The sequence below is a fragment of the Eschrichtius robustus genome, chromosome 16 (assembly GCF_028021215.1).
Source record: "Eschrichtius robustus isolate mEscRob2 chromosome 16, mEscRob2.pri, whole genome shotgun sequence".
Taxonomy (NCBI): Eukaryota; Metazoa; Chordata; class Mammalia; order Artiodactyla; family Eschrichtiidae; genus Eschrichtius; species Eschrichtius robustus.
In genome coordinates this window covers 75845021-75864893 of record NC_090839.1, presented here as the reverse complement: position 1 = coordinate 75864893, position 19873 = coordinate 75845021, and the positions used below count along the sequence as shown (strand labels likewise).

General features: G+C 50.1%; 1 protein-coding gene across 2 annotated transcripts in view; it reads left to right on the top strand.

Moving 5' to 3' along the window:
* The window catches only part of GSG1L (GSG1 like), a 213332-nt gene that overhangs the window by 170360 nt on the left and 23099 nt on the right, over nt 1-19873 (top strand). For both annotated transcript variants that reach the window (XM_068524524.1, XM_068524523.1), the window contains 2 exons: nt 33-144; nt 14520-14687. In XM_068524524.1, the coding sequence (XP_068380625.1) occupies nt 33-144; nt 14520-14687 (280 nt within the window). The remainder of the gene's footprint in view (nt 1-32; nt 145-14519; nt 14688-19873) is intronic.

Below are 19873 nucleotides of genomic sequence, written 5' to 3'. Positions count from 1 at the left end.
TCCTGACACCTTATCCTGCTCCCCCCTCACAGGCCTCCTGGGAATGGTAGCCCACATGATGTACACGCAGGTGTTCCAGGTCACCGTGAGCCTCGGCCCTGAAGACTGGAGGCCCCATTCCTGGGACTACGGGTGGTCCTTCTGGTAAGTGGCTTTTGACTTTCAGACACCAGAGCCCCGAGGCATGCTGGAACTTCAGTAGCTCAACCCAGTTGGGAAACAGAGGAAGGTGGGGCGTCGGAGGGAAGCCCAGAGTCCAAAGATGCTTTGAGATCCTAGAGCTGAGGTTGACAAACTATGGCCTCTGGGCCAAATCCAGCCCACCACCTATTTTTATGTACCCCTCAAGCTAAGGATGGTTTTTACATTTTTAAATGCTTGAACAGATAAATCAAAAGAAGAAAAATATTTGGGGACATGCGAAAATTATGCGAAATTCAGATTTCAGTGTCCATAAAGTTTTCTCGGGACATAGCCAGGCTTATCGTTTACATATTGTCTACAGCTGCTTTCACGCTACAGTGGCAGAGCTGAGTGGTTGTGACAGAGGCTGAATGGCCCACTAAGCCTAAAATATTTACTGTCTGGCCCTTTACAGATAAAGTTGGCCAGCCTCTGCCTTAGAGGCTGCTCTGGAAGGTGGGATGGAAGCTGTCGAGAGCCTAGTGAAGGGCTCTGGCTACAGGGAGCAGGGGCCAGCACCTCAGAGCATGGTGTGCAAAAGAAAGGCAGAATCCGTCAAGATTCTTTGGCTTGTGAGTGATAGAGTCCCAAGCTTAAGTAAACAAGAGGTGTGTATTAGTTCATGGAACTGAAAAACCCAGTTGGCTCAGCTGGGGGTGGGGGCATGGATTGTAACAGAAAAACCCACCCACCTCAGTCCAATCAATAAGGAAATACCTTGGTTCCTGTAAATGGAAAGTGCAGCTTGGCATGGACTTCAGGGAACGTTTGATCCAGAGTTTCTGTTGTCATCAGGGCTGAGTTTTTTTCCTCTGTGGTCACCTGAGCATTGCCCACTCCCCATGTTAACTCTGTCCCTGGGTGGGCTTCCCTCCTAGTGGTGAGAAAGTTTCTTTGAAGCTGGTGCTTCTTCCTTCACATACAGGGGGGAGAAAGAGCTCTTTCCCTAACATTCACTAAAGTCCCAAGCCTCCCTCTGATGAGCCCAACGTAAGTCATTTTCTCTCTTCTGAATCGTCACCATGGCTGGGGGAGTGTCATGAGCACATTGGCTCAGCTGGACCTTTCCTCTGGAACGAGGAATGAGTCCAAAACTCTCAAATGGTAAGTGGGTGGAATGGATGCTGGGTGAGCTACCACAATGTCTGCTTCAGGCACAGCTGGATCCAGGTGGTCAGGTGATTGATCAGGAACTCGGTCATTCTCTCCCCACTTCTGACTCCATTCTCTTTGTGGCGGCTTTATTCATAAGCAGCTTTTCCCCAGGTGGTAGCAAATTTGGTCACCAAGCCCAGTTCTAGGCTTACATGTTACAAATGTAGCAATACCAGCAGAGAGATGGGGCCTCTTTCCAATATCGCCAGCCAAAATCTTGGTTATGACTTTCACTGGGTTAGCTTAAGTCATGTGACCATACTGCAACCAGTGATTTAGACCCTGAGGAGACTCAGCTGCTCTAATTGTCTGGCCTAAGTCATGTGGTGCAGAGGGTGGGGTTGCCCCATCCAAACTCTTGGACAGGCAGATGGAGGAGAGGTCCTCTAATGGAAAACTGGGGGTGGGGCAAGGGCGGAGCGAGGTGTTCTCAAAAGGAGCAATGTGCACTGGAAAGACAGTGACCACAGGTGTCTGTTACGCAGGGCATCCAGGTCCGGTTCTGGTGCCTAGGCGCATTTATCCACTCAGTCATTTAACACATATTAACCGAGTGAGCACTTATTTGGGGGCAGCTGGTGCTGGGGCTCCTAGGTGCTGGGGGTACAGCAGTAGCTGAGACAGTGTGGTAACAGGGGATTAAGACAATGAACAAGCAGTACTTTGAGCCATGCTACGATGTGGGTGGTTGGCTGGTGGGGGGGTGGGGAGTCACAGACAGCCACGGAAGCACAGAGAAGGGGTCACTGACCCAGCTTCCCCTGGGGAGGGTCCTCGGGGGAGAATTTGGTCAGGCAAGCTGGTGGAGGAGGGAATAAGATAGCGTGTTGGGCAGGGGAATGGCAGGTGCAAAGACTTGCCAGTGAGAGGGCTTCTTGGGGGGAAGGTGGTCAGAATGGAGGAAGAAAGGCTTTGATTGTGACCAGTGGGGACTCCTGCTGTTTTTCTGCCCCTTCCCACTCTCTGCTTGGCTCCGCCCCCTTAAAGCTAAAGGCATGTGCCCTAAAGGGACCTGGACCCATCAACACAGACCCTGATCCCTTTAAGTAGAACAGTCGTGGGGAAACCTCACAACAGCGCTATGAGGTAGGTGGTTCATGGAGGGGAAACTGAGGCACAGAGAACTTAGGTAACCTGTCCAGGGTCATCCAGCTTGTGAGCAGCGGAGCTGGGATTTGAACCCAGGCAGTCTGGCTCTGGAGCCCATGCTCTCAACCTCTATATTCTGCCTCTCGGAGGGGATGGGCTAACAGAAAGACAGTTCATGTGTGTTTAGCACATGGCACATGTAAATGCTCAGGGAACACTAGTTCTGCTAATATTATCGTTACTGACATGAAATTTAACACGCACAATAACCCCCTGTTGCATATGTAGACACTGAGGCTCAGAAAGGTTGGGTCACTTGCCCAGGATTCCGAACCCCCTCCCCCCACGTGCCTGTCTTTCCAGCAGCCCCTGGCTCTCCACCTGGCCTGGAGCCCAGGCTGCTGGTCTCCCACGGGAACCTTTCTTCCCCTGAAAGCCAGGCCTCCTGCCCTGCTCCTCAGCTCCCCCCGGGGCCAGCCTCTCCAGGGGCACCCAATTCCCATTTGACTTATTTAAGGCCGGTGCCCAGTGTGCGGCCCCTATTAGGTCTGATCCATTTCTCCTTGTCACTGAGGCCCGCAAGATGGATCAGCCCCATTTGTCACCCCTCGCATCTGGGGGCCTTGGCAGGGCTGTGCAACGTCATCTCTCTTGTTTAATATGTGTGCGGCCATTTGTCAAAATTCTGCCCCCAGCCCCCGACCAGGGAGGAGGAGGTCAGCTCCACGGCAAGACAGCACCAGCCTCTGTCTCCTGGCCCAGCAGGAGAGGAAGAACGGGCTGCAGGGGCTTGTCGGCTGGGGCTTCTGAGGAGCTCAACGGATGTTGGGACCAGCTTTCGAGAGCCACACCTGCACGGGAAGGCGAAGGTTCCATGGTTAGGGGTCCACCAGCCTGGGTTCAAACCTCACCCTGCCGGGCACTGCCGGCCACTGTGAGCAGCATAAAGGGGTGGTTGAGGGGCGGCCTCTGGAATCAGACAGCTTGGGAGCAGATCCTGACCCTGACCTTCACCAACTGTGGGCCTGGCCAAGTCACTTACCCTCCCTGCGCCTCAGTATCCTCAGCTGTAAAATGGGGACAGCCTGAGTTTCCACGTCATGGGGCTCTTGTGAGTGATGTTCTAGTTCTCTGTTGATTCATCAAACGTCATCAGAAAATTTAGTGGCTTAAAATAAAAAATGTCTTATTATCTCTTATGGTTCAGTGGGTTGACCCAGCTCAGCTGGGTGGTCCTGGTTCGGGCTTTTCCACGATGTTTCAGTCAGATGCTGTCTGGGGCCAGTCCTCTGGGGCCCCGCTGGGCTAGGCATCCAGGGTGGCCCCTCACAATCTTGGCAGTCGGTGCTGGCTGGCACTGGGAGCTCGGCTGTCAGCGAGACTGGCTTCTCAGCCGTGGTGGTTGGGTCCCTGGAGAGTGTCCCAAGAGATCCAAGTGGAAACTGCAAGTTTATTTCATGACCCTGCCTCAGAAACCACGCAGTGTCACGTCTGCTGCATTCTGATGGTCAAGAGCAAGTAATGGGGCCAGAGTCAAGGAGAAAGTGCTGCACAAAGCATGAACTCCAGGAGGTGTGTCTCAGGGGTGGGGGGCATCTTTGGAGACTGTGTGAAATAACGCACACGAGGCACTTAGCACAGAGAATGTGCTCGATGCGTTTTGCTATTAAAGGCAAGCGACCCATCCTCTCTGAGTCTCGGCTTCTTCATCTCTGGAGTAGGGATCACAGTAATGCAGGTCTAATGGGGTTATTGTGAGGGCCATGTGACACCAGCTCTTAAAGTGAGTATACACAGTAACTGCTCCGTTAAGTGGCAGTGATTATAAATGGTGATAATGACATTGGGCCTTTGGTAATGCCACTGTCACTTTTTGAGAGACATGTGACCCGAATGTCCAAGAGGATGACATCCGGTGGGCATGCAGGCAGCCCCTTGCGCTCCGTTCTCCCCAGTCTCCCCTGACTTGCTGCTTATGCTTGTTTTCAGGACTTTAGTGTTTCCTTGAGATCCAGCCCTGGCTGCACCCTCCCCTCACGCCCGGACTCCCCTCCGTGGGCCCCACTAAGCTGCGGAACCCCATCCCTGCCCTGCACCCCGGTCCCTCCAGCTCTCCTGCCTGCTCCTTTTTTTCAGCTATTTGTCTTAACTCTCTCCAGGTCCTCCTATGACAGTGCCAAGGCAAGACCCTGGGGGGTGGGGGGCACGAGGACACAGCAGATGCTTGGTGTGGGGAAGGGGTGGATGAGACCAAGGTTGGTCAGTGCCTCCTTTGTACCAGGCACAGCAGGAGGCACTTTACAAGCCCTGAGCTTTCCGGTCCTGCCATTGACTCCCACTCGGAGGAGTTGCCATGCCTACTTGAGGGATGAGGACACAGGCTCAGAAAGGGCAAAGGCCCAAGTCACACAATTAGCTTCAGAGGCTCCAAATTGCATGAAGCCCAGGGCTGAACCCAGCCTGTAGATATTTTGTTTGACCTGACACGGTGGTTTTTATTTTTTTTTAATTTGCATTTATTTCTACCATTCAAATTCGTAAAAACTTTACATAAAAATCCAGGTTTCTGGCTTCTCTTGGCTATTGGAAGATATGTCTGTGTCTAGCCTGCATTGCCGCATGGCAGCAGGCAGCTTCAGCTGAGTAGAGGCTGCCCCCTTTAGATGAGGCGCCTGCTCTCTACTTTACCCCAGTCCCCACTGCTCCCTATTGCCTTCCCTTTCCTTACAATTTCCTCACTTAGTCATTTGTCTGACCCTGCAGGAATTGGAGTTTGTGACCCCGGTTGGAATGTCAACATCGTTTTCCTGGTGATGGTGGGAGAATGGAAAGCTAGTAACTTTCTACTTCCGTTTTGCATTTGATCAAAATGGAGAGGGGTGGATAAAGGGGCCCTCCTACCCTAGCACACATGGTGAAACCCCAATCCTGAGCATTCACGTGACAGAATGAGGGTAGTAGAACATCATGGAGTTGTAGCTTAGAAAAGCTGGACGCCCAGAGAGGTTAAGTAGTTTGTCCCAGGTCACGCAGCAAGAGAGTAGCAAGTTAGGCCAGGTCCCAGGAGGGTGGTGCCTCTCTGTTTGCTTCTGGGGCCCATCTGTGTGTCATGTGGTGGCCTCACCACTGTCCTCCTTTCTTCCCCTCCCCTCCTCTTCAGCCTACATGACCCTGTGGAAACAGCAGGCTAGCCCTTTCCCTCTCTGGGGATCCCAGGCTGCCCTGCCCTCTCTGCACGGTCGAGCTGGCATTTCAGCAAGTTGATCCCTTGCAGTGGGAGGAGGGGGGTTCTGGAAGAGCCTTGGCCGCAAAGAACCACTGGACAGGGTGTTTGCTGGTGTTACCGAGAGGCTGTGTGGTCAGCAGGAATCTCTTGCTCTTACTCATCCCCACCCCCCCCAGGCAGGTGGCACTGGCCTCCTTTTCTCTAAGACCAGGGCAGGGAGAGAGCACTGTGGTGCCCAAGGGTGCCCTGCTTCCATGGATGGACCAGCTGGGCCCCCAGAACCTGCCGTCATCATCTTCTGGCCCCTTCAGTTCACAGGCACTGAGGATGGCCTACATTAGGAGCATCTGCGCCATGTCCTGCCCCACACAGTGACTCTATGCCCATCTGGCCTGCAGGTGGACGGGGGCTGCCTCCCTCAGTGACCAGGTACAATCTTTCCACCGAGCAGGGCCTGGGGTGGATTTCAAGGTGGCATCCATGCACCTCTGAATCTGGTCCCCTAGCATCCCCCGACCCACCCCTATAGCTCCCAGAAGACAGAGAGTTAGCTGACAGCCACCCCCTTCCCCTCCCCCATCCGTGTCACAGTGTCCACTCTGTCCCTGTCTCCAAAAACAAGGCCAACCACCCACGTACCTCACTGTACCAGTCCAGCCATGTAAGCTGCAAACACTAGCAGGTGTTCCAGACTCGAAGTTTTCAATCTGTGCCCTGCATGGGGGCCTGAGAACCAGGGGTTTGGGGGAGCAGGGAAGTTGAAGACTCACAGATGCACCCCTGAACCCCTCACCCACATCAAAACCAGAACAGTTTTTTTTCTATCTGTTTTTATTTTATCTGTATTTATTCATTCTACAAATATTTATTGAGCACCTACTATGTGCCAGGCACTCTTTCAGGTGCTAAGGATATAGCAGTGAACGAAATAAAGCTCCTGTTTTCATAAAGCTGACATTCTGGAGTGTGGGGGAAGACAATCCGAAAACAAATAATAAGGACTTGCACTTCTGGGAAGATGGAGCAGACACACTTCTCCCTACCCTCCTGCTAAGTACAACTGAAATCCCAGACATTATACATAAAACAAACATAATAAGCCTCTGAGAGGTGGAGGGAAGACAGTAGGCTGGCTAAGGACCCAAGGGATAACACACTGGTGAGTACTTTTTGTCTCCTACATCCCAGATTTGGAGCTGAAGAAATCAGCAACTCAGAAATGCCAAAAGGCACCGACCCCCATGCCCCCCTACAAAAACGCCTCTAAAAGTCTGCTTTCTAGTCAAAGAACCAGAAAAGGGCCAGCCTACCAAGACAGAAAACTTTTAGCAATAACTACTCTACCCAGTCACCCATCACAGAAAAAAAACAAAAACGAAACAAAAGATCCCAAAACAACAACAACAACAAAACCACCCTGTGGCTCTACCCCACTCACGCCAAGTTTAGATCTCATGTCATCAGGCTATAATGAGGCACTCAACTGCACGCCCACGTCCTGCCGAGCTGGTACCAGAGTAGGGAGCTGTGACTTGCGCCCTGCTTGACGGTAATATGCCCCACCCACCCCTGAGTGTCAGTGGAGGTCACCTGGAGAGCCTGGACTCCCACCCCCAGTAGGCAGTAACAAGTAAGAACCCTCCCTTTCCCTGCTGGAGTGGTGTCAGAGGAGAAGTAGTGGAGAGTCAGGATTTTCACCACTGCCCAGTGGTGATGAAGTCATCCCCCTCCCTGTGGTGTCAGTGGAGGCAAATTGGGGAGGAGTAATGAGGCACTTCTGCCCCTCCCAACCAGAGTGGAATCTGCAAAGGCCTAAGGGGGTCAGAACTCCCACCCCTGCCCAACAGTAACCAGGAACCTTTCCATCTTGAATGTCAGTGGTGGCCCAGTGGGAAACCTGGACTTCTTACTCCTACCTGGCATTAACAAGGCAGTGTTCCCCCTTCCTGTGTCAGAACAGTGTCAGAGGAAGTCAGCTAAAGCAGAAGGTTTAAACAAGATCCAGAGTCTCATAAAAAAATACCCCAAATGTCAAGTTTGCGACTAAAAATCACTCACCATATCGAGACCTGGGAAGATCTCACCTTGAAAGTAAAAAGATGAGATCCCAATACTAAGATAACAGAGATGTTAGAATTATCTGAGAAAGATTCTAAAGCAATCATGAAAATGCTTCAACAAGCAATTACAAACACGCTTGAAACAAATGAAAAAATAGAAAGTCTCAGGAAAGAAATAAGTCTCGGAAAAGAACTAGGAAATATGAAAAAGAAACAAGCGGAAATTTTAGAACTGAAAAATACAATAACTGAAATAAAAACTTCAGTGAGTGGGCTCAACAGCAGAATGGAGAATACAGAGGAAAGAATCAGTGAACTTGAAGATAGAAGTCACCTGATCTGAACAACAGAGAGAAAATAGACTTTAAAAAAAATGAACAGAGCCTCAAGGACCTCTGGGACTATAACAAAAATCTAACATTGGAGTGCCAGAAGGGGAGAGGAAAGAGGGTGCCGAAAAAATACTCAGAAAATAATGGCTGAAAAATTTCCCAGTTTTGTAAAAGACATAAACCTACAGAGTCAAGCTGAGTGGATACCCAAACAGGATAAACCCAAAGAAATCCACACTATGATACATCTGTGTTTTAAAAAAACCTAAAGTCAAAGAAAAACAAATTGAAAGCAGCAAGAGAGAAACAATACCTTAACTGTAGGGAAAACCAACTTAAACAGGGAATTTTGCATCAGAAACCATGGGGCTAGAAGGAAGTGACATGACATTTCAACTCCTGAAAGAAAAGAATTCAGAATTCCATTCCTAGCAAAAATGTCCTTTAGGAAAGGAAAGTGGGGATCAAGACATTCTCAGATAACGGAAAACTAAGAAAATTTGTTGTCAGCAGACCTATCCTAAAAGAATGGCCAAAGGAGTTCTCTAAACAGGAAAAAAAAAAAAAAAAAGAAGGCATCTTGGAATGTTAGGAATGAAGAAAGAACATTTTTACTTTTCCCCTTGAGTTTTCTGAATCATGCATGATGATTGAAGCAAAAATTATAACATGGTCTGATGTGGTTCTAAATTAACTCAGAGGAAATATTTAAGGCGATTATATTATTAATGGCAGAAGATTAAGGGACATAAAGTGAAAACCACATAATCATATCAATCAATGCAGAAAAAAGTTTGATAAAATTCAACATCCATTCGTGATTTTTTAAAAAAACTTGCAGAAAGCTAGGAATAGAGAGAAACTTCCTCAACTTGATAAAGAGCATCTACAAACACCTACAGCTAACATTATACTTAATGGTGAAAGATTGAATGCTTTCTCCCTAAGACTGGGAACACCACTCTTACTCAACATAGTGCTGGAAGTTCTTGCCAGTGCAGGAAGGCACAAAAAGTAAATAAAAGGCATAGAGACTGGAAAGGAAGAAATAAACTACGCCTATTTGCAGATGACATGATTGTCTCTGTAGAAAAATCTAAGAAATCTACCCCCTCCAAAATGCCTAGACCTAATAAATGAGTTCAGTATGGTTTCAGGATACAAGATAAAAATACAAAAAATCAATTATATTTCTATAAGCTAGAAAAAACAGTTGGGCAACAAAACTAAAAAATACAATACCATGTACACTTCAAAAAGTGAAATAGTCATAAATCTAACAAAACAGCTACTTGACTTGCTTGTTGAAAACCACAAAATGCTAATGAAAGAAATAAAAGAAGATCTAAATAAATGGAGAGATACACCATGTTCATGGTTAAGATGTTGATTCTCCTCAAGTTGGTATAGAGGTTTAATGCAATTCTCATTAAAATCTCAGCAACGTTTCTTGTAGGTTTAGACAAGATTATTCTAAAACTTATTAGGAAAGGTAAAGGAACTAGAATAGCTAAAACAATTTGGAGAAAGAAGAATAAAGCGGGACGGATCAGGCTACCCAGTTTCAAGACTTACTATATAGCTACAGTAATCCAGACTGTGTAGTACTGGTGGAAGGATAGGCCTACAGATCAATGGAACAGAACAAAGAACCCAGAAATAGACCCACACCAATGTGCCCAACTGATTTTTGACAAAGGTGTAAATCCATTCGGTGGAACAGGGAATAGCTTTTTCAACAAATGAACAAACAAACAAAACCCAATCTTGATCTAAATTCCTACCTTATATAAAAAGTAACTCTAAATGGATCGTTGTCCTCAATATAAAATGTAAAACTATAAAATTTTTAGAAAAAAATTAGAAGAAAATCTTTGGGATTTAGACCTGGCAAAGAGTTCTTAGACTTGGCATCAAAAGCGTCAAAGGAAAAATTGATAAAATGGATTTCATCAAAATTAAACACTTTTGGGACTTCCCTGGTGGCGCAGTGGTTAAGAATCCCCCTGCCAATGCAGGGACATGGGTTCGAGCCCTGGTCTGGGAAGATCCCACATGCGGCGGAGCAACTAAGCCCGTGCGCCACAACGACTGAGCCTGCGCTCTAGAGCCCACAAGCCACAGCTACTGAGCCCGTGTGCTGCAACTGCTGAAGCCGGCACGCCATGGAGCCTGTGCTCCGAAACAAGAGAAGCCACCGCGATGAGAAGTCCAAGCACTGCAACGAAGAGTAGCCCCCGCTCACCGCAACTAGAGAAAGCCCGCGCGCAGCAACGAAGACCCAACAGAGCCAAAAATTAAATTAATTAATTAATTTTAAAAAATTAAACACTTCTGCTGTGCGAGAAACCTTGTTAAGAGGTTGAAAAGATAAGCTACAGACGGATAGAAACTATTGGAAACCACATATTTGACAAAGAACTAATATCTAGGATATATAAAAACTCTCAAAACTCAACAGTAAATAACAACAATAGCAAAACAATCCAATTAGAAAGTGGGCAGGACTTCCCTGGTGGCGCAGTGGTTGGGAGTCCGCCTGCAAATGCAGAGGACGTGGGTTTGAGCCCTGGTCCGGGAGGATCCCACGTGCCGCGGAGCAGCTAGGCCCGCACGCCACAACTAAGCCTGCGCTCTAGAGCCCGCGAGCCACAACTACTGTGCCCGCGTGCCACAACTACTAAAAGCCCACGCACCTAGAGCCCGTGCTCCGCAACAGGAGAATCCACCACAGTAAGAAGCCCACGCACTGCAGTGAAGAGTAGCCCCTGCTTGCTGCAACTGGAGAAAGCCTGTGCACAGCAACTAAGACCCAACGCAACCAAAAATAAATAAATAAATTTATAAAAAAAAAGAAAGTGGGCAAAAAACGTGAACAGCCATTTTACCAAAGAGGATACACAGATGGCAAATAAACAAGTGAAAAGATGTTCAACACCATTAGCCATTAGGGAAATGCAAAGGAAAGCCACAATGAGATATTTCTACATGTCTCTCAGAATAGCTAAAATTAATAAATAGTGACAATGCCAAAAGCTGGTGAGGGTGTGGAGCAACTCATACATTGCTCTAGGAATGCGATTCAGCAATATAAAGGAACAAATGCTTGATACACACAACTTGGATGAATCTCTAGAGAACTATGCTAAGCAAAAAACGCCAACCCCAAACATACATACTGGGTGATCCCATTAATACAACGTTCTTGAAATGACAGGATTATAGGGATGAAGAACTGATGAGTGGTTGCCAGAGGTTGGGAGCCATGTGGGTATGCCTATAAAAATGGCAACAGGAGGGGTCACTGTGGTGATGGATGCAAATGTTTTGTATCTTGACTGTATCAGTGTCAATATCCCGGTTGTTACTATATTTGCAAGATGTTACCATTGGGGGAAACTGGGTAAAGAGTACACAGGGATCTCTCTGAATCACTTCCTACAACTGCATGTGAATCTGTAATGATCTCAAAATAAAATGTTTAATTTAAAAACAAAGAATAAAAAAATAATAGATAAAAAGACACAAGAGAAGTACAGGGTGTTATGAGGACTGTGGTGAAATTAAACAGGCGTATGTGGTAGAATGTGAGGCTCCCATCTTGGTTGGGTCATCAGGGTTGAGAGTTAGACCTGTTCAGAGTAAAGATCCCTGGTTGTAAAGACTAGAAAATCACTTCAAAAGGAACTTATGCAAAAGAAGGGAATTTATAGAAAGTAATTGTATAAGAACTTTTGTTGCCAATGAAAGAAACCCAATTCAAACTGGCTTGAGGGGGGGAAAAAAAATCCAAAAAAGGCATTTGGGCTCCTATAATTGAAAGTCCAGGAGTAATGTCTTCAACTCAGGGATCTAGCTCCTTTTTGTGGCTCTGCTTCCTTTTGAGTCAGGTTCATTCTCAGGGTTGGGGGGTTGGCCAAATGGGATCCAGAAGCTCCTGGCTCAAATCCCACCAGCTTGGCACCCCAGAAAAAAGATGAGCCCTGTTTCCCAACAGCTTCAGCAAAAGTCCTGGGAATGAGTCTTGATACCCTAATTAGGGTGTCACATGTCCATCCCTGAACCAATTACTGTGGCCAGATGGAAGTGACACTCTCATTGGCCAGGCCTAGGTCATGTGCACACCCCTAAAGTTTGGGGGTGAAGCAAACCCCACAGGAACCACACGGCCCAAAAGGAGGGGAGTAGTGGTCCCTTTACAGAATGGGTGCTGGTCAGGCCGAACCAACAGACGTGTACTCATGGAATCCCAGAAAAAGCCTGCTTCTTCATTCTCTGTCCTCATATTATGAATTTCCATTGCTCTAGTTCAAACAGACATCCCAGATTGAGCTAGACTCTTCAGTTTCATTGTTCGGAAGAGAGAACAATGTATCTGACTGGACCAGCTTTGGCCAGATGTTCGGCCCTCCTCCAATCATCTGTGAACAGTAGGGTGGGGTCACCTACTGGGCCCTTTGATGGACAAGGCAGTTCTTAGAGGAGCCAGACTGACACCCTGCAGCTGTCTATTATAGATACTCAGAGTTTCTAGAGGATCTAAATTAGTTTCTTATGAAAAAACAGGGGGCTCTCCTAAAGGGTTTTGTGATAAGGGATAGATGATGAATGGGGATCCCTGGGAGAAAGGCAGAATCCTCAGATTTCCCCTTGCTTTCCTTCCGGGTGCTCTGAGGCTGACACAGAGAAGAGCAGTGGGTGTGGGAGGCGGGCTGCACTGACCTTGAGGAATGCAGGGGCGGTGACGTTGAGAGATCCAGTGGGTGGCTGGTGGAAGGGGAGGCTGGAGGCCCTGAGACAGTGCAGCGTTGGCAGCAACAAAACTGAGCCCCTGATGTGGAGGAAACCAGTTATCAAGACAGAGACTGGGGGACTTCTCTGGTGGCGCAGTGGTTGAGAATCCGCCTGCCAATGCAGGGGACACGGGTTCGAGCCCTGGCCCGGGAGGATCCCACATGCCGCGGAGCAGCTAGGCCCGCATGCCACAACTACTGAAGCCTGCATACCTAGAGCCCGTGCTCCACAACAAGAGAGGTCACCACAGTGAGAAGCCCACACACCGCAGCGAAGAGTGGCCCCCGCTCGCCGCAACTAGAGAAAGCCCGTGCACAGTAACGAAGACCCAATGCAACCATAAATAAATAAATAAATAAATAAAAATTAAAAATTAAAAAAAAAAAAAAAGACAGAGACTGGGCAACAGGTACCTGGGAACCAGACCGGGTGCAACTGGAGCAAAGCGGGTACCCCACTTCTGGTTCTACATGTTACTGCACGGTCTTGATCAGAGGAAGCAGGCAGGAGGCCATTTCTAGAGTGGGCGCTGGAGCAGAGAAGACCAGCATCCTGGCCAGCTGACTCTCCCAGCTCCACGCCCCCTTTCCCTTCTCTCCAGATGTGGACAGGACAGATTCTCCAGCTCTGGTTGACATCCACATCAGGTGAGCGCAGCCAGGAGTCCCCAGCTGTGCACGGAGGAAGTGTGAGCAGAGAGCCTTAATCTAACAGAGAAAGAGCCTGGAAACCAAGTCAGCTAGATGGGGAGATTGGGACTGACGTATATGCACCAATATGTATAAAATAGATAACTAATGAGAACCTGCTGTGTAGCCCAGGGACCTCTACTCAGTGCTCTGTGGGGACCTAAACGGGAAGGAAAGCCAAAAAAGAGGGGATATATGTATACATATAGCTGATTTCACTTCGCTGTACATCAGAAACTAACACAACATTGTAAAGCGACTATACCCCAATTAAAAAAAAAAAAAAAAAAAGAAGTGGGTAGTAAGGATGTTGATAATAGTGATGGCAGTAACGAGGGCAAACCTTTCTTGAGTGCCTACTATTTCCAGGCGCTGTTCTGAGATATTTTTAATGGGTCGTTTCCTTTAATCTTTGCAACAGGCCTGTGACGTGGTACTCTATGAGGCAGAGAGGCGAAACACCTTTGCCAAGGTCACTCGTGAACGAGGGTAATTTAACTCTCATAGAAAATCAGCTACTAGGGTATCTGACCCCCCTCTACTTTTCCATCATCAACTCCAACTAACCTCCTCACACCCCCTCACTCGGCACCCCAAACCTCCTACAGTTTGTGGAGGGCTTCCTACCGCCTCCTGTCTCCACGCCTTTACACATGCTCTTCCCTCTTCCTGGAATGCTGTTCCCCTTAGTAAACTCTCACTCATCCTCCAAGACCGACTGCAAGCGTTGTTGTATTCTGGTCACTTTCCCTAATGCCAACCTGTGGATGGAATGACTCGCTCTCTTCTTGCCTCCCAGTAATGAACTCTGTGGTGTCTGCATCACAATGTACAGATAATGCTGTCTCCCAGGCCAGACCACGGGTGGGGCAGGGATCAAGTCTTACTCTTCTCTGCGGCAGCACATGCTCAGGTCTGGATGTCTGGTGGGTGTGGTTTTCTGTCCCCTGCCCACCCTCACCGTGGCACCTCTCTCCTCGTCTCTTGGCAGCCTGGCGTGGGGCTCCTTTACCTGCTGCATGGCAGCCTCTGTCACCACGCTCAACTCCTACACCAAGACGGTCATTGAGTTCCGGCACAAGCGCAAGGTCTTTGAGCAGGGCTACCGGGAAGAGCCGACCTTCATAGACCCTGAGGCCATCAAGTACTTCCGGGAGAGGTCAGTGCACATGGGGTCACCTCTGGCCACCACTGGGAATCAGAAGCCCGAGGCCCGGCCTCAGTGGCCACAGGGCGCCAGTCGAAAACTAGAGTGATCTGACAGAAGTGTTCTGGGGGGTTGTGGGTTGGAAGGGGCAGGCTGGGTGAGGCAGAGTTTGGACCCCACTATGTTGGAATTTCTGGGACATTTTAATGTTTTATGGGGCATGAGGTTGCCTTGGGCTTATGTGAACAGAGCCTGAGAAACCAAGAAGGGAATCAAGTTCGAGTGTTTGCCCTTTGGCCCCATGCTTCTTAGAACCAAGATAGGGTCACAGAGAGGCAGAACCAAGGTTTCTTTCTTGGGCTCTGTCACAGCACTGAGTGAAAAAAAAGACTCAGCGGTGGGATCGGTGACGGTTGCTAGAGGAGGAGGGCTCCTCAAGGTCGGGGACCACATCTGATCACCTGAGTCCTTAGAGTCCAGCTGGGAATAGAGAAGGTGACAATAAATAGTGGGTGGATGTATGTATGTATGGATGATTGGGTGGGTGGATGGATGGATGGACAGTTGAGTGGATGGACAGATGTATGTATGGTTGGGTGGGCGGGTATATGGATGAATTGATGGATGGATGGTTGGATGGATGGATGGATGGATGGATGGATGGATGGATGGATGGATGATGGATGAATGGATGCTGGATGGATGGATGGATGGATGGATGGATGGATGATGGATGAGTGGAAGGACAAGCAGATGGTTATCATATTTCCTGGGACCATCTCCTAAATAAACTACCTGTACCCAAATCTTTATCACAGCTTACTTTTGGGGAGCTGATTGGACATGCCATAATGCCTTTTGGTGGCAGGGAACTGAAAGGTTCTCAGGACTGATGACAGAGTCTGAGGAGGAAAAGGGGGAAGGAGACTGTGGAGCTGGGCAGCGTTGAGGAGTGGGACTCTCCGTGGGGCACATGGAAGGGTTTAAGCCGAGAAGTTGCACGGTGGGGGATGGTGGGGGCCACACCGGAACCTCCCTCTGACTGCTGCAGACCCCATCATCTCTCCCTTGCCCCATGAGCCTCCTTTCTGTCTCTTGAACACTACAAGCTCATCCCCACCTCAGGGCCTTTGCACCTGCTGTGCCCCTGCCTGGAATCCTCACCTGGCTGGCTCACTCAGGTCTTGGCTCAGGTGTCACCTATTCAGTGAAGCCTTCCTTAATCACTTCATCTAAATTTGTGCACCCCCATACACCCTGTCCTAGACACTCTTTATCATTGCTATTTTTTCATAGCACCTACACAACCTGACATTATTTTATTTGTTTATCTGTTTGATAGTTTGTAGGCTGTGAGCTCCATGATGGAAGGGCTCTGCTGACTTCTTCCCCAGTGTATTCTGAGCACCGAGGACTGGCCAGGCACCTAATAGGTGCTCATTTAACATTTTTGGGGTTAGTTTGGGGGGTGTGTGTGTGTGTGTGTGTGTGTGTGTGTGTGCGCGCATGTGTGTGTGTGATTGGCTGAATACTTCTCTTTGGAGACCCTCAGCCCTGACTGCCTCGTCCACTTTCAGCTCAAGCCCCACCATCCCAGCAAGGTTCAGCATCCCAGCGCCCCTTCATCCAAGTCCCAGGTCAGTTGTCCAGTCCTGGGCCTGTCAGGTGTGGTCAGGGAGGTCAGGCCAGCCTGGCACACAGGCCCACCTTGCCCACGGCTGTGGACAGAGCACGTCCACTAGGAAGGTGGTGATGACTGGCAGAGCACGGGACCCATAGTAGGTGCTCAGGAAATGTTTACAGCAGCTACGTGAGCAGCCTGGTGTCTAAAGCTGCTCCATTAACACCGCATCCGCTGTTACCTGGGCTGTGGGAAAGCCCGGGGCATCCATGGGCACCCTCGTTTTGCTGAGGCAGAAGACAGGACCTCTTTGTACCTCATCAGCAAGAAGCTGCTGTTCGCTGGTCCTGAACAGCTCAGGCCCCAACGACGTGGGAGAAGGTAAATGCTTCCCAGCATATGTGCAGAATATCACTTTACACGTTCATAACTTGAACGTTATGCAGAGGTTCATCAAATTTTATTTCCCTTCCTCTCCAAGGAGAACGTTTCCGCTTAGCTGGGCTGTTCATTTTTTTTTTTTTTCTTTCTTTTTTTCTTTTTTTTTTTTTTTTGGTGCCTTCTCTGCAAAGAGCTCAGAGCACACAGACAGATGTCTACACAGGTCTGTGGGGACCCAGCAGCAGGGCTGAACTCCTGCAGTGGCCAGAGTCCCCGAAACCATAGCCAGGGACGTGAGGGAAGAGATCCTTGAGCCCCCCTGCCCACGTTTCTCACTCCTTGGGGAACAGGGCGGGGGGGGGGTACTGTGGAGAGAATAGGGGTTTGAGGGCCCCCCTGACCTGAATTTTCCAGTTCTGACGCCTCACTGCTATGTGACTTGGGGCAAGTCACTGAGCCCCTCTGGGTCGATTTCCGCTGACCTACAGTAGGAGAACCCAGAGTTCTCGTCATCTTGGGAAGGCTCAAATTGGACCCAGGTCACGTGGTAAGCACAGTGCGTGGCACATGGAGGGCATTTCATGTGTCCCTTCTGCGACCGATGCAAAGTACAAAGCTTGGGAATGACTAGCTCAGGTGGAGGTGAAGACACAGTTGTGGATATTGGGAATCTAATAAGCACGTTAATAACCACAGCAAACAGGTGGGTGAGGTGCGAGGTGGGCTGTGAATACAGAAGAGGGGTGTGGGATAAGACCTGCCCTTGGAGAGGGTGCAGGTTTTCCCAGGCGCCCCCCGCCCCCGCCCTTGCCATTCCTATCAGCGGGAGAGGCACCCCTGACTGAGGACAAGACGGTGCCCTGTGGAGGCTGATGGAGCCGGAGGGCCCGAACTGCCGCCCACCCCACTGCACCCCATCCCTGTCTTGCTGGATTTTTCTCTGCAGGAGCCAGTTGTGAGTCTGAAGAGTGACCGGGCAGATTCTGAACCGTTTTCAGAGGTTTTGAAATGTAGTGGTGTGTGGAAGAAAGGCATGGGTGTGTGTGTGTGTGTGTGTGTGTGTGTGTGTGTGTGTGTGTGTGTCTGCATGTGCAGGGACCAGTGTGCCCCCGTATGTTGGGCTTGTGGGGGTGGGCGAGCCTGCTAACTCTGAACCGCCTTGCCTGTCCCAGCTCTGAGAAACGTCTGGCATTAAACACCCCCAGCCTCACCCTGCCTGTCGTCCCCAAGGAGGGCGTCTTAATCGGGCCTCCCAGGGGAGGGTCGGAAGCTGCAGGACGAAAGGTAAATATCTGCACATCGGGGCTTTCTTGAATGCTTGATGTTCAGATCTCGTTTAACAATGCGGGGAAGGAAATGAGACCCTGTTGGATTGGACTCCAGGGGGAATTCAGCTGAGCCAGCATCTTGCTCCCGGGGAAGCCGCTGTGGGTGGGTGGGAGCAAAGGGCCGGGGCCTCCAGGGAGGAGCGCAGCTGCCCCCCCCAGGGTCAGATCACCCCGTCACATGCCCTCGCTCCAAGGCGTGAGGCGCGTGTCCCAGTCTCTGAACTTGTGCGTGCACTTTATCTGCCTCCACGCCAGAGCAGTGAGCTTTCTTGGCTTCCGCTCTGTCCCTGACACCTAGAACCACAGATGCTCAACAAGTTATTAACCATCCGTAGTAATTATATTGTTCATTATAGTGGTGCAGTCCCCCCTGTTACAAACACTGTTCGCGGGCCTTACCTGTACACTCACTTAACCCTGTGGAAGCCACGAGGAAATAGACCAGGGCTGGAATGAGCTCTGCAGTTTATTAGCTGTGAGTCCCCAGGTGAGTCACTCACCTCAGAGCCCTCCAGCCTCTTCCATCACCTGCCGGTCCCCCGGCTCTGGTCTAGGGAGTGCAGCAAATCACCCTGGGTGCCGCGATGGGGTCTCCTGGAGGTCACTCCAGGTGGAGGGCTGGGCACCCCGGAGAAGGCAGAGGCTAGAGAAGCCTTCACAGACGAGACCCTCAAGCCAGGTTTTTAAAGGTACGCACAGCGCTCGTGGCCAGACGGGCAGTGGGTGGGAGAAGGCGTTCCCAGGCACAGGCAACAGCGCGAGCAAAGGCCAGAACGGGCAACACACAAGGGTAGTTAGGAAAATCTAAGCCGTTTGGTGTGGTCTGAGAGTAGGGTATGGGTGGGAGTTCGGCCTGGCTTTCTCATCTCTCTCGTCCTCCCACAGCATTTGGGGCGGGGGGCTGGCGCAGTAGCGGACTGGATGTTACTGGGATGAGAAGGCGGCGTGGGGACCGTCCCTAAGCCTCCTTCCTGGGCGCCAGGCCTCACGGGGCTCTGGGCAGGTGCAGAGCAGCTGCACCCCAGCCTGGGGGCAATTGGCCTGGAGCCTGGACATAAATCGCTCTGGCATAGTGGAGGACCACCGCCTCTTTACCCATCCCCGTGACTGGAGCAGAAAGGGCCTTAAGGACCCCACCCCCCACTGGCTCTGCTCTCTCTCCTGTCTGTTGTAGGGAAACCTTTGGAAGGGCTGGTCTTCACCTCCTCACCTCCCCTCATGGCTTGACCCACTGCAAGCTGCCCTCCGCCCCTGACTCCACTGAAACAGCTCCCAGAGGCCTAGATGATGTGCACACACCCTCCCCCCAGCTCCCACCAGCCACGCTCTGGGCTCCAGGCAGCCCCTCCCACCCCCTCCTCCTTGTTCTGTTAAATGGAGATGCTCCCAAGGTCAGTTCTGGGCCCTTCCTCGACATTAGCCTCAGCGGCCACACGCGCGCCAGGACTCCTGAGTTCTTAGTCCCCTCCTGACCCCCAGCCCCGTATCCAGCCGCCTCCCTGGTGTTTCCACTCTGGATCCTCAAAGGCTTCAAAACTCAACATGGCCAGTGCCCACTCATGATGGTCTCCCCAAAACCTGGTCCTGTTTCCACGTTCCTCTCCAGGGTGGTCCTGCTTGTGCAAGCAGACACCTGCACATCATGTCAGGACACCCCAAATCCAGTGCTTTTCCCCTACGGGTGGGTCACTTCTCTTTGTCTTCACTCCCGTCTTCCTCGTCCAGGGCGGCAGCTCTCACCTCCTACGTGGAGGTGAGATGTAAATCCCACATCTGTCCTCCCCCAGCAGCCAAAGCCTCTTCACTATGCTAATGTGATCAGGGTGCCTCTACCCTCATCTTTCTGCTAAAACGCTGCAGTGCCTTCC